The sequence below is a fragment of the Centroberyx affinis genome, unplaced genomic scaffold (assembly GCF_046629955.1).
Source record: "Centroberyx affinis isolate AG114_WGS23_722 - 3 ecotype Tasmania unplaced genomic scaffold, CSIRO-AGI_Caff_v1 ptg003561l_1, whole genome shotgun sequence".
Lineage (NCBI taxonomy): Eukaryota > Metazoa > Chordata > Actinopteri > Beryciformes > Berycidae > Centroberyx > Centroberyx affinis.
In genome coordinates, this window is record NW_027281493.1 from 97245 (window position 1) to 110465 (window position 13221).

The 13221-nt window shown below is 42.0% G+C and overlaps 2 protein-coding genes across 2 annotated transcripts; both read right to left on the bottom strand.

The window, feature by feature from the left end:
- Positions 1-314: 314 nt before the first annotated feature.
- Positions 315-2447, bottom strand: LOC139661577 (zinc finger protein RFP-like). Its single transcript, XM_071540056.1, has one exon. It carries the CDS (start codon positions 2445-2447, stop codon positions 1257-1259), a length of 1191 nt encoding a protein of 396 aa, XP_071396157.1. The 3' UTR covers positions 315-1256.
- Positions 2448-9109: 6662 nt separating this feature from the next.
- LOC139661582 (E3 ubiquitin-protein ligase TRIM39-like) lies at positions 9110-12269 on the bottom strand. The gene is made up of 2 exons (XM_071540061.1): positions 12216-12269; positions 9110-11005 (listed from the first exon to the last, which is right to left on the bottom strand). The coding sequence occupies exon 2, from the start codon at positions 10987-10989 to the stop codon at positions 9346-9348; it is 1644 nt and encodes a 547-aa protein (XP_071396162.1). The 5' UTR covers positions 10990-11005; positions 12216-12269; the 3' UTR covers positions 9110-9345.
- Positions 12270-13221: the final 952 nt, after the last annotated feature.

The window sequence follows — 13221 nt, forward strand, 5'->3', positions numbered from 1 at the left end:
TGCCAATTACCTTTAGAACAATAACATTTTTTAAACTTTGATATCAGTCAAATGTGAAATAATTTAAGCATTGTGGTAAATAGCAGCCATGTGACCATACAAGTGAGTTCCATTTGTTTTTATTCATTAAAAAAAAACAATCTTTAAATGTGAGAAACAAACTGCAGAATTACTTCTTATTCATTAACTGCTCTTCAGTAATTGTGTCAAAATACAATGTTCAGAATATGTACAATGATCTGACAATAATAACACATTTTTAATTGATCACCTAGACATGTTTAATTGATTTTAGCAAATGCTTCTGTTTTCCGATATGACATTACTGTGCAGAGTTATTATATTAGAATTGATTACATTAAACTTTAATGACTCCTGTGGGGAAAATAATCTGTTGCAGCAGTAAATTGTAATATGATACACAAAAATAGGAAAAGGATACAAATGAGAAAAGAGTATTAACCATTTTAACCAGAATATGTAGTCAAACCTTTACTGTATTTAACTTTTACAGACATTGTTTTTGTAATGACAAGACATTTTTTTGCCCAGAAGTGGAAAGTTATAAAGTGTTTTTTTCTCATTTTATTACAATTCTTCAAGACTAAAATGACTTACGTTACCTCAAAAAATACATAATGATAAACATAATAACATATGAAGCAAAGCCTGTGAAGCAAGTTCAGGCAGACAGCTCGAGTCGCACTGCTGTCACGTGATTCACACACTACTCATACAACTCTTATCAAGCGCCTCCCTCTCAATAAGGCGGTCTATTTAAGCTTCCCGCACCTGTTAACACACTTTTGCATTCCCATGCTGCTGCTACGCTGCTCAGACTGCTCTGCTGCTCAGCATTGCTGCTGCTAACCATACATCATTTCATCATCCCCACCACCACATCCCTATCAATAGTCAGCATTGAAGAGTCTACCAAGGTTATTGATGTATTACATGAAGTAAGTTGGAAAGATAATGATAACCTTTGTTGAACCTTTGTTGAATACTCCCTCGGTTTACATTTATATTTTAATGATTTGCTTGATTTTCTATATAGACAAAAGCATCCATCCAATGTATTCATCCTGATTCCATTTCAATAAACTCCTTGATCCCTGTGCTTCAATGTGCACCCCAGTCCAGACGTTCTTCTGTGAACTAGCCCCAAAATTGTAATTTTTTTCACTTCCATTGAATATGTAAGTGTGTTATTGTAAATATCAATTAATCCTTTCTGAGACAAACTAATGACTAGTCTAATCTGTGCGATTGACAGGAGAGATGATCAGAGGGGTGGAGTTTTTACCACCATCATGAGAATAAAGACCAAAGAATGGGTAGAGATTCTCAGTGAAGGTGCAGCCAGTAAAGGAGTAGATAAGAGCTGCAGCATCTACGTCATGAAAAGAGACCAGACCCTCCTCATAATCCACAAACACCCCCACCTTCTGAGGCTTCGATTTCAGAGAGAGGAGGACAGGAGGGTCAGTATTAGCTTCATATTTATTGCCATTCCTCAACCATACAGTCCAGTAGCCATTCTTGGAACTCGCTGTGATTAGTCCTTTCCTGTTGATCGACCCTCTGGCCACTCCTAAACCCCACCAGGTCTTCCCTTTAACCTGAACCTCGTAGTAAAATCTTCCTGAAGAGAAGCTCTGCTTTCCTAAGACACGGGGACAAACAGAAAATCTCTCTGGGTTGTCTGGGAGATTCTTCTTTACATCACCATGATTTACTTGTTTCCCATCATCAGACAGGATGAGAGCAGGATGTGCTGTATCAGGATCCAGAGTCACATCCACTGCATACTGTTGGACCCTCTTCAGCTCAACATCAGCACACAGCTTCTCCATCTCTTTCCTGAGAGTCTCCTCCAGATGGGCCACAGCTCTCCTCACAGTCCCCTCATATGATGAGCGATGGACACTGACCTCTGTCCAGTCCTTGGTGTGTGGAGGAGTGTTCAAGGATGGGAAGCTTTGGAGGAGGTGGAGGTGGTCTTCAGTGCGTGAGAGCTGCTCCACCTCAGCGGTTCTCTTCATCAGCTCAGAGATTTCCTGTTCCAGCTCTTTGATGAAGCCTTCAGCCTGTTTCTCTGTTGTTTTCTGCTTCTCTTGGATCGTCTCAATGAGCTCAGCCTGGCCTTTCTCCACAGACCGCTTCAGAGCGGTGAAGACTAGCACACTGTCTGCTATCTCTCTGTCTGAATCTTCCTTGCTGAGCTCTACTGAGTGTTTAATCTCCTGAATCTTCAGTCGTCTCTCCTGGATCTTCTGCTGAATTTCAGCCTCCGTCTTCCCCAGCTCAGCCTTCTTTCCTTCATATCCTTCCATCAGAGGAACAATTTGATGTGACTTGTGGTCTAACTCGGTGCAGAACTGATATACACACATCTGGTCCGTCTTGCAGAACAGCTCCAGCGGTCTGTCATGCTTCTTACACATCCTGCCTTCCAGGTCATCGTTGGTCTGGGCAGCTGCTGGCTTTCATCTGAGCTGACTTTCTGAACTGAGCAGCCATCTCAGATATGAAAGTATTGACATACAGCTCAGGTCTTGTGTTGAAAAGCTTTTTACACATGGGACACTGGCACTGGACACTAACATCCCAGTGCTGTGTGATGCAGTTTTTGCAGAAGTTGTGTCCACATGGTATGGTGACTGGATCAGTGAACACATCCAGACAGATGGAGCACAGAAACTGCTCTTCAGATAGGAGACTGCTGGCAGTGGACATATCTAGACACTGAGACCTAAAGTGAAAGTGTGAACATAACAACATTGTTATACAGAAATCTTCAATGATAATAGATTAAAAATATATTAACGTTGGATTATTGGAACAACTGGACTGGAGTACTCTTCGGTAGTGTCACCTACAGCAGAGGTTCTAGTTTCCATAGATGCCCACAAAGCATTTGATCAAATTTAATATGAGTACCTTTTCACAACTCTGGAGAAGTTTGGTTTTGGCCCCACTTTTTGTTCCTGGATCAGGGTTCCATATGCTACACCCTCAGTTTTATACCAATAAGACATATCTCAATATTTCCCTCTACACAGAGGGACTAGACAGGGCTGTCCACTGAGCCCCCTTCTGTTTGATCTCGCTATCAAGCCACTCACGGTTGGGGACCTGGCAGGTATAAATAGGGGTGGGCAAACCCACAAGTTAGCCTTGTATGCAGACAACCTCATACTCTCTTTGTCTGACCGTAGCACCTCAATTCCCAGGGCATTAGAAATTATAACTAACTTTGGAAAGATCTCAGGTGACAAAAATCAACCTTACAAAGAGTGTACTCTTTCCAGTTAACGACCAGGCTCGTCAGATGTCATTCGAGGCATATCCATTCAAAGTAACTCATGATACCTTTTCATATCTCGGTGTGTTGGTCACTCGTAGATACAGAGATCTATTCAGTCATAACTTGAAGCCAGCCCTGGAAAAGGCCAAGCAGGACCTTACCTGTTGGTCAACGCTTCCTATATCACTAGCTGGTAGAATTAACTCTGTCAAGATGACAATGAAAGCATATCTAGAGAGACTGAAAGAGGAGGGAGGTTTAGGGCTACCAAATTTCCTAAAATACTATGGGGCAGCCAACATTCATAAGTTATTATACTGGATCTCTGCATCCTATGAGGGGGGTGGAACAGTGTGAGCCGAGATGGAGCAACATTCCCGTTACCCTGTGTCCTTACCTGCCGTATTGTGTGCCCCACTACCACTTAGTAAACGACACCTGACAAGTAACCCCATTGTGAACAGCTCACTTAGAATACGGTCCCAGTTCAGAATCCATTTTGAACACAGGCCTTGCCCTCTCTCCCAATTACAGTAAATGCACTTTTTCCACCCTCACTCATAGACACTGCATTTAAACTATGGTACCGGAATGGACTTAAGCGGTTAAAGGATCTTTTTAAAGACATTTGTTCATGTCCTTTGACCAATTATTAAGAGGATTCAATATCCCACGCTTACACTTTGTCAGATATCTACAGGTCCATGCCTTTGTTAGAAAACATTTCCCTTCATTTCCATCGCTCCCACCTGGTGGCTGGATAGAGGAGTGCCTGGATTGGAATCCTGAGCATAGGGGAGTTGTGAGCAGGCTGTATGGGGTTATTCAAATGATCGCCTCTCCATCCCTTAACCACCTCAAAGTGTTGTGGGAGGAAGACTTTGGTTGTGAGCTCTTGGATGTAGCCTGGCAACTTGCTATTGAGAGAATACATCCAACCTTAATTTGCATCAGACATGTTTTACTTCAATTCAAGGTATACAATAGACTGCATCTCTCTAAGAACAGGCTTGCCAGAATATATCCAGATGTAGATCCAACATGCTCCCGGTGTCATCAGGCCCCAGCCACCCTATATCATGTTTTGATCATGCCCCGCATTGGCTCCATTTTGGGCTGCCATCTTTGAGACATTCTCTTATATTTCAGATCCTATGATTGGCACATTCAGTGTGGGCCCTGCTGGGGTGACGGTTTCTGTTGCACAATCAGATGCCATAGCCTTTTCCTCCCTGGCGCGACACCTTATTTCACGTAACTGGAAAGCTGTAGCCCCTCCCTCACACAGACGCTGGGTTGGGGATGTGTTTTCCATCTTTACTGAAAATGTTTTTAAGATAGGAGGAAAACCAATCTAGAGCTGTGCCATTAATACCGACCATGTACTGAAGACGGTTAACCAAATTATATGGTCCACTGTGTCAAAGGCTGCGGTGAGGTCTAACAGAGAGAGGAATGGGAGTTTGGAGATGGGACGAAAATTGTTAGGAACTGCGGGGTCAAGGTTGGGCTTTTTAAGGAGCGGATGCACCATTGCATGTTTAGTGCCAGGGGACAGAGAATTATTGATAATAGAGAGTATACAGGCTACAGTGTCCGGAGCTTGTTTGAAGAGTCTAGATGACATAATATCATTGGAACAGGTAGTAAGTCTCATCTGAGAAACAATTTCTATTAAGTAGGAAAAAGAAATGGGTTCAATGTGGCTTAGGGCAGCAGTATTAACTGACATGATAGAGAGGTCTTGTGCAGGGGATATAATTTGTGACCTAATGCTCTGAACCTTACTGACAAAGAAAGATAAAAATTCTTCAGGAGTCATTTGGGAGACTTCAAAGCTAATGCAGTTGGGGGGGCAGGTGACAGAGTTTAAAGTGGAGAACAGGACCCTGGGCTTATGAGAGTGTTTGGAGATGATATCAGAAAAATACTGAGTTCTTACAGTTTTAACTGCTTCCTGATATCTAATGACCCTTTCTTTTAAAATGTCATTTAAAAGAAATGCAATTTATTGCTTTTCCATTTCCGGTCTGCTTTTCTACATTCTCTCCTAAGAACCCGTTAGCTGCCTGGTAACCTTGATCTCTCTATGTCCTGAATACCTCCAACTAGCTGCTGCCTTAACTACTCAACCTGCTCCCTTTCACTCAGATTTGTATCATACCACCTTCTGACAGGCTTCTCCAGAACTGTTGGTATAGCTTCCTCATCTATGTAAAACCTTTTCCCTGCTAGCTTCCCATTAACAATGGATATGCTCCTTGACATGTTGGGTCATCCTAGACCAATTTATGTCATCATTCAATTTATTCAGCAGCCTTTTAGTACAAGGAGCTGTAGCTGTTACAGTAGTCATACCATCCATACATGTCCCCTTCCACCCACTTTGATGCCCTAATAATTACCTCCATTGCCATAGTGAAAGCTAGGGGAGAAATGGTGCACCCTGCCATAATTCCTGTCTCAAGATGCTGCCAGGCTGTAGGAAGCTCTGTTATTGTGAAGCACATCTGAATATCTTGAAAGTATGCCCTTACCTAAAGAAAGACCCTAAAGAAATCAAAAGCCTCCCACAATAGATTATGTAGTACAGAGCCAAATGCATTAGCAAGGTCCAAAGATACCACACCTTGTCTTGCTTAGCTGACTGAATTTGGTGCCAAATCATGGTTGCATGCTCTAAGCACATGAAAAAACCTGGTATTCCGGCTTTTTGCGCGGTTGTGTCAATTAACCTATTCCTTTCCAAGTAATTTTACAACCTCTGTGCCACCACACTAAATCATTTTTTCCCCTCTACATTGAGGAGGCAAATAGGCCTGATTTATATCTGTAGAGTTTTTCTCCTTGGGAATAAGAATCCCTCCTGCTCTATGCCATGATCTAGGAATAAACTGCTTTTTCCTTGCTAGCTTCATTAGTTTCCATAGATATCTCAATACATCTGGTGTGCTTTTATACTCAGTAAGGGACACCATTAGGCCTGGGGCTGATGAAGCCCTTACATGCCTTACCACCTTTTGCACCTCGCTCCACTTGGCGGGCTGACATCGATTTGATAGTCTATTGCCTCAATGGGTGTGATATCTGACTCTCTACCCCTCTCCCTATCTGTATCTATCTGTATCTATCTGTAAGTTTCTTCTTCTAGCTCCTGCCATGTTGCCTTCAAGCTGCCACTCTTGTCTTTACTAAATAGGGTCTTAACAAATTTGTATGAATCTTCATGAAATGCTATCCTAGCTTGTTCTTTCTTTCTTTTGTTTTTCCTAAGATTTTCTACTCTCCTCAGTGCTGCTAACCCATCCCCTAGTGCTGACTGATGGACACTGATGCTCTTTCTCACTGTCGCTAACCTTCCTCCATTGCCTCCTAAGCTGCCTCCTTTCTTGGATAAGTCTATCAATCTCCTGTTGTTACCTAGACTTAACTGGTTCTGAAACTACTTTATTCCTTTTCTCATGAATACCAAACCTTGCTACCCTGTAATCATAAATAATATCTCCCAGTTTCTCTAACTTATTCTCTGCTGTTCCTTTTAGTTTATCAAGAACCCCTATCAAATCTGTGATAACTTCCCATTCCCTCTTCTCTGCAGCCCAACACCATCTTTAAGGGTTTTATTACGACTATAATGATGAGTGTGGTGATGTTGTTATCAAGTTGACTATGTTCATATTTATGAAGATAGTGGAGATGATATTTATTGCACTGACAATTTTTAAATAATAAGAATTAGTAATAATGATAGAGCTGATATCTATTAAAATGATAATGTTGTTAATGCTGATAGTAATGACAATTATGAAGACTATGGGTCTAACTAATATTTTGTGCCTTTCTGGTTGTTGGTATGTGACAACAGTTTGTCTATTGTGTTTCTTTTATTTTTGCAAAACAGACACACACACATTATACATTAATTCACAAGGAAAGGCAGCACAAGAATACAAGGAATGAAACATGTTGAATCAACATTGTCTATTGTATTTCTTTATATTTCATGCTTATTGTTATCTTGCTTTGCTGTGCTTTTAGTTTTTTAACAAACATTTTCTGTGTTTCTCTCTACCAGATGATCCAGCCTGTATTTCCCTCTGGGTCTCGATGGCTATATAGGTAAGGCCTCACCTGTGTTCAGCTGACGGCCTGATGAAGACCATGCTGCTCCAAACATGTTGGCTTTTTTAATCTTCCTGTTGGTTTAGCCATGCTGATAGAGGCTTTTTAAATTACTGGACACTCCTTAGCTCTCCTCTTTTTCACTTTAAGACTGCCTGAAACGCCAGTGGAGTCTCTTTTTGGACTTCTTTTTCTCTACTAATAGCGGAAATCATTTTGACAAAGTTATATTGCGCTTCGATGAAATCTTGCCGGTACAAACTGAACACGGGAAGTTTTCAAGTTTGTGTTATCGCTCTCTGTTTAAACACAGTAAATATTATCTGCTGTACTCACCTCTAGTTCTATTTTCTTTGAAAAGAAACAGAGAGACTTTTCTTGACTGCAGCAATGTTGTCGTTTTGAGTTACTTTCACTTTCTATTCCGGAATGTGCCGCTGAAACTCTCCTCTGTTTCCAGTGTCGCTCCGCCTTTTACTGCCGTTACATTAGTAATGTTTTGTTGCCAAATTCAGTTTTAAAGAAGACACTGATGATGATGTAGTATGGAAACGTTTGTCTCTGTGTTTTTACACTTTTTTGCGGCACCAAGCATGGCTAAATAAATACCATTAAAGGAATTTGCCTCAGACTTTCTGCAGCTCAACTAAACCCAATCTGATCTGATTCAGTTTTAGACATGATTGTTGTGACATTCCTTTGGCACAAGATCAATTTAATTCACATCTTTCATTTCCCAGTTGTCATCACAGCATCAGTCTGCTGTATTGTCGTCAGTCTTCCTGTGCAGCTGTTCATACAGCAGCACACACCTGAACTCTGTCTTCATCACATCTTCATCATTACAGTGTGAGTGTGTGTGTTGTTGCTTCTTTGATTTGTCGTTCATTCAGAGTGTGATCCTCCTCTCCCAGTGTGTGTGATTCAGGTTTTACACAAGTTGTGTGAATTGTTGAGCCCATCCAGACAGAAAGAACAGAGGAACTGCTCTCTCAACAGCAGACTGCTGACAGAGGACATTTCTGTCCCCATCACTTATCATAGTCTATAGAGGGCTTTCAGCTGGTGGATGCTGCCCTCTGGCGGCCATATTGGAGGTCCACAGCTCATGGCAACAATGGCTGACAACAGCTGATTGTATTTCTAATCTTCTGATTTGGCGTCTCATCAGTGTAGAATAGACCAGATTCATTTCTGTGCTCTAACTGCCAATTACCTTTAGAACAATAACATTTTTCAAGCTTTGATATCAGTCAAATGTTAAATAATTTAAGCATTCTGGTAAATAGCAGTCATGTGACCATACAAGTGTGTTCCATTTGTTTTTATTCATTAAAAAAAACCCAATTTTTAAATGTGAGGAGCAAATTGCAGAATTACTTATTCGTAAACTGCTCTTCAGTAATTGTGTCAACATACAAAGCTCAGAATATGTACAATGATCTGACAATAATAACACATTTTTAATTTATCACCTAGACATGTGTAAGTGATTTTAGCAAATTTCCAATATGACATTACTGTGCAGAGTTATTAGATCAGAATAGATTAGATTAAACTTCATTGATCCCTGTGGGTAAATTAATCTTTTGCAGCAGTAAATTGTAATAGGATACATGAAAAAAAAAAGAATATCAATGAGAAAAGAGGATTAACCATTTTAACCAGAATCTGTAGTCAAACCTTTACTGTATTTAACTTTAAGAAACATTATTTCTTTCATACAAGACATTCCTTTTGCCAAGAAGTAGAAAGCTATAAAATACTTTTTGTCGTTTTATTACAATTCTCCAACATTAAAATGACTTAACAGTTACCTTAAAAAACAGGAAAACATATATACTTCCCTTGAATAGATAAATGTGTTATTTCAAATATCAATGAATCCTATCTGAGAAAAACTAATGATTAGTCTAATCTGTGTGATTGACAGGAGAGATGATCAGAGGGGCGGAGTTTTTACCACCATCATTAACACAGGGACAGAAGATTGGGTAGAGTTTCTCAGTGAAGGTGCAGCCAGTAAAGGAGTAGATAAGAGCTGCAGCTTCTACGTCATAAAAGGAGACCAGACCCTCCTCATAATCCACAAACACCCCCACCTTCTGAGGCTTTGATTTCAGAGAGAGGAGGACAGGAGGGTCAGCAGAAGCTTCGTACTCATTTCCATTACTCAACCACACAGTCCAGTAGCCATTCTCAGGAGTCGTCGTGATTTTTCCCTTCCTGCTGATCGACCCTCTGGCCACTCCTAAACCCCACTCAGTCTTCCCTTTAACCTGAACCTCATAATAAAATCTTCCTGAAGAGAAGCTCTGCTTTCCTAAGACACGGACACAAATAGAAAATCTCTCTGGGTTGTCTGGGAGATTCTTCCTTACATCACCATGATTTACTTGTCTCCCATCATCAGACAGGATGAGATAGGGATGTGCTGTATCAGGATCCAGAGTCACATCCACTGCATACTGCTGGACCCTCTTCAGCTCAACATCAACACTCAGTTTCTCCTTCTCTTTCCTGAGAGTCTCCTCCAGCTGAGCCACAGCTCTCCTCACAGTCCCCTCATATGATGAGCGATGGACACTGACCTCTGTCCAGTCCTTGGTGTGTGGAGGAGTGTTCAGGGATGGGAAGCTTTGGAGGAGGTGGAGGTGGTCTTCAGTGTGTGAGAGCTGCTCCACCTCAGCGGTTCTCTTCATCAGCTCAGAGATTTCCTGTTCCAGCTCTTTGATGAAGCCTTCAGCATGTTTCTCTGTTGTTTTCTGCTTCTCTTGGATCGTCTCAATGAGCTCAGCCTGGCCTCTCTCCACAGACTGCATCAGAGCGGTGAAGACCTGCACACTGTCTGCTATCTCTCTGTCTGCATCTTCCTTGCTGAGCTCTACTGAGTGTTTGAGCTCCTGAATCTTCAGTCGTCTCTCCTGGATCTTCTGCCGAATTTCAGCCTCCGTCTTCCCCAGCTCAGCCTTCTTTCCTTCATATCCTTCCTTCAGAGGGACAAATTGATGTGACATGTGGTCTAACACAGTGCAGAGCAGACAAACACACATCTGGTCCGTCTTGCAGAACAGCTCCAGTGGTTTATCATGCTCTTTACACATCCTGCCTTCCAGGTTCTCCACAGGATCGATCAGCTTGTGTCTTTTCAGGCCCGTCATTCTCTGATGAGGCTCCAGGTGAGTCTCACAGTAGGAGGCCAGACACACCAGGCAGGACTTCAGGGCCTTCAGTTTGGTCCCAGTGCAGACGTCACAGGGAACTTCTCCTGGTTTGGCACATCGTTGGTCTGGGCAGCTGCTGGCTTTCATCTGAGCTGACTTTCTGAACTGAGCAGCCATCTCAGATATGAAAGTATTGACATGCAGCTCAGGTCTTGTGTTGAAAATGATTTTACACATGGGACACTGGCACTGGACACTAATATCCCAGTGCTGTGTGATGCAGTTTTTGCAGAAGTTGTGTCCACATGGTATGGCGACTGGATCAGTGAACACATCCAGACAGATGGAGCACAGAAACTGCTCTTCAGATAGGAGACTGCTGGCAGCGGACATATCTAGACACTGAGACCTAAAGTGAAAGTGTGAAATAACATCATTGTTATACAGAATTATTGAATAATAATAGCTTAAACAAATATTTAAGTTGGATTACATAAAATAAAAACTTAAAAATAGCTGCATCATGGCCATTTTTTGACTGATTCTTCAGCTACTTTCAAACAAAATAAAGGCAAGTCCAAGAAGCCTGCATACCAAATTTTTTAGATATAAAATGATCCAGCAGTGGTTTTGGTTGCAGGCGGACACACCCACTGCCAAAAGGTCGACGCCCAGAAACGTCCCAAACATTCAGAAATAATAAAATCCAGGCAGAAGGCAGCAGGCTCTCTGCAGACACACACACTGTCTCACACTACCAATGGGCCAGAAGTCATGATTGAGTCGGGTCATTTTTGGATGAGTTTATGCTATTTCAAGGGGGAAAATCCTGCTCAGTCTGCCTTTAAGTATTAGTAATAATGAAGGAGCTGATATTATCTATTATAGTTACAATGATAATGATGTTAATGCTGATAGTAATGATAATTATGAAGATTATGGGTCTAACTATAGTATTTTGTGCCTTTCTGGTTGTTGCTATGTGGCCACAGTTTGTCTATTGGGTTTCTTTTTTTATTGCAAAACAGACACACACACATTATACATTAATTCACAAGGAAAGACAGCACAAGAATACAAGGAATGAAACATGTTGCATCAACATTGTCTATTGTTTTTCTTTATATTTCATGTGTTTCTCTGTATTCCTCTTTACCATTATATTAATCGTTTGCTATCTTGCTTTGCTGTGCTTTTAGTTTTTCAACAAACATGTTCTGTGTTTCTCTCTACCAGATGATCCAGCCTGTATTTCCCTCTGGGTCTCGATGGCTATATAGGTAAGGCCTCACCTGTGTTCAGCTGACGGCCTGATGAAGACCATGCTGCTCCAAACATGTTGGCTTTTTTAATCTTCCTGTTGGTTTAGCCATGCTGATAAAGGCTTTTTAAATTACTGGACACTCCTTAGCTCTCCTCTTTTTCTCTTTAAGACTGCCTGAAACGCCAGTGGAGTCTCTTTTTGGACTTCTTTTTCTCTACTAATAGCGGAAATCATTTTGACAAAGTTGTATTGCGCTTCATTGAAATCTTGCCGGTACAAACTGAACACGGGAAGTTTTCAAGTTTGTGTTATCGCTCTCTGTTTAAACACAGTAAATATTATCTGCTGTACTCACCTCAGAGAGACTTTTCTCGACTGCAGCAATGTTGTCGTTTTGAGTTACTTTCACTTTCCATTCCGCAATGCGACGCTGAAACTCTCCTCTGTTTCCAGTGTCGCTCCGCCTTTTACTGCAGTTACGTAATGTTTTGTTGCCAAATTCAGTTTTGAACACGATTACAGTGACATACATTTGACAGAAGATACATTTAAGATACATTTAATTCAAACTCGAACAAGAATTCAGCAGTATGAACACCAAACAGGCTTTTCAGAGGGTGAGAACACTCACAGGGAACAAAACCAAACATACCATCACCCACAGACCCTGCCTCATTCACCAAAGACCCGAACACTTTTTACGCCCGCTTTGACACCTACAACTGCTCTAATGAGTGTGAGAGACTGCTAGGCACCCTGCCCGTCCCTGAGCAGACACACTCTGCCCCTTTCACAGAAGAAGATGTCCGTCGGCAGCTGTCGAGGTGCAAGCCGGGCAAGGCACCGGGTCCAGACGGCATCCCAGGACGACTGCTTAAGACCTGCGCCATGGAACTCTCTCCTGTGCTCCACTGCATCTTCTGCCAATCCCTCCAGACAGCAACTGTACCCACTCTCTGGAAAACTTCCACTATCATACCGGTCCCCCAAAAAAACCCCGCCCCTCTGAACTAAACCACTTCAGACCAGTAGCGCTCACTTCCATAATTATGAAATGCTTTGAAAAACTGGTGTTGAACTCCATCCTTCCTGTTGTCAGCCCACAACTGGACCCTCACCAGTTTGCATACAAAGCCAAAGGAGGAACGGAGGATACTGTGTCATGTCTCCTCCACACCCTCCTACAGCACCTGGACTCCCCTGGCCACAATGCCAGGGTTCTCTTCATGGACTTCAGCTCTGCCTTCAGTACCATCCAACAGCATCTGATGATAAACAAACTTCACCATCTCTCTGTCCCCCCTCTCCTCATCTGCTGGGTTCACAGTTTCCTCAGTCAGCAGACCCCAAACCGTCAGGGT

Excerpts from the sequence above, each read along its gene's own strand:
- LOC139661577 (XM_071540056.1), bottom strand. The coding sequence starts at position 2,447 with ATGTGTAAGAAGCATGACAGACCGCTGGAGCTGTTCTGCAAGACGGAC.
- LOC139661582 (XM_071540061.1), bottom strand. The coding sequence starts at position 10,989 with ATGTCCGCTGCCAGCAGTCTCCTATCTGAAGAGCAGTTTCTGTGCTCC.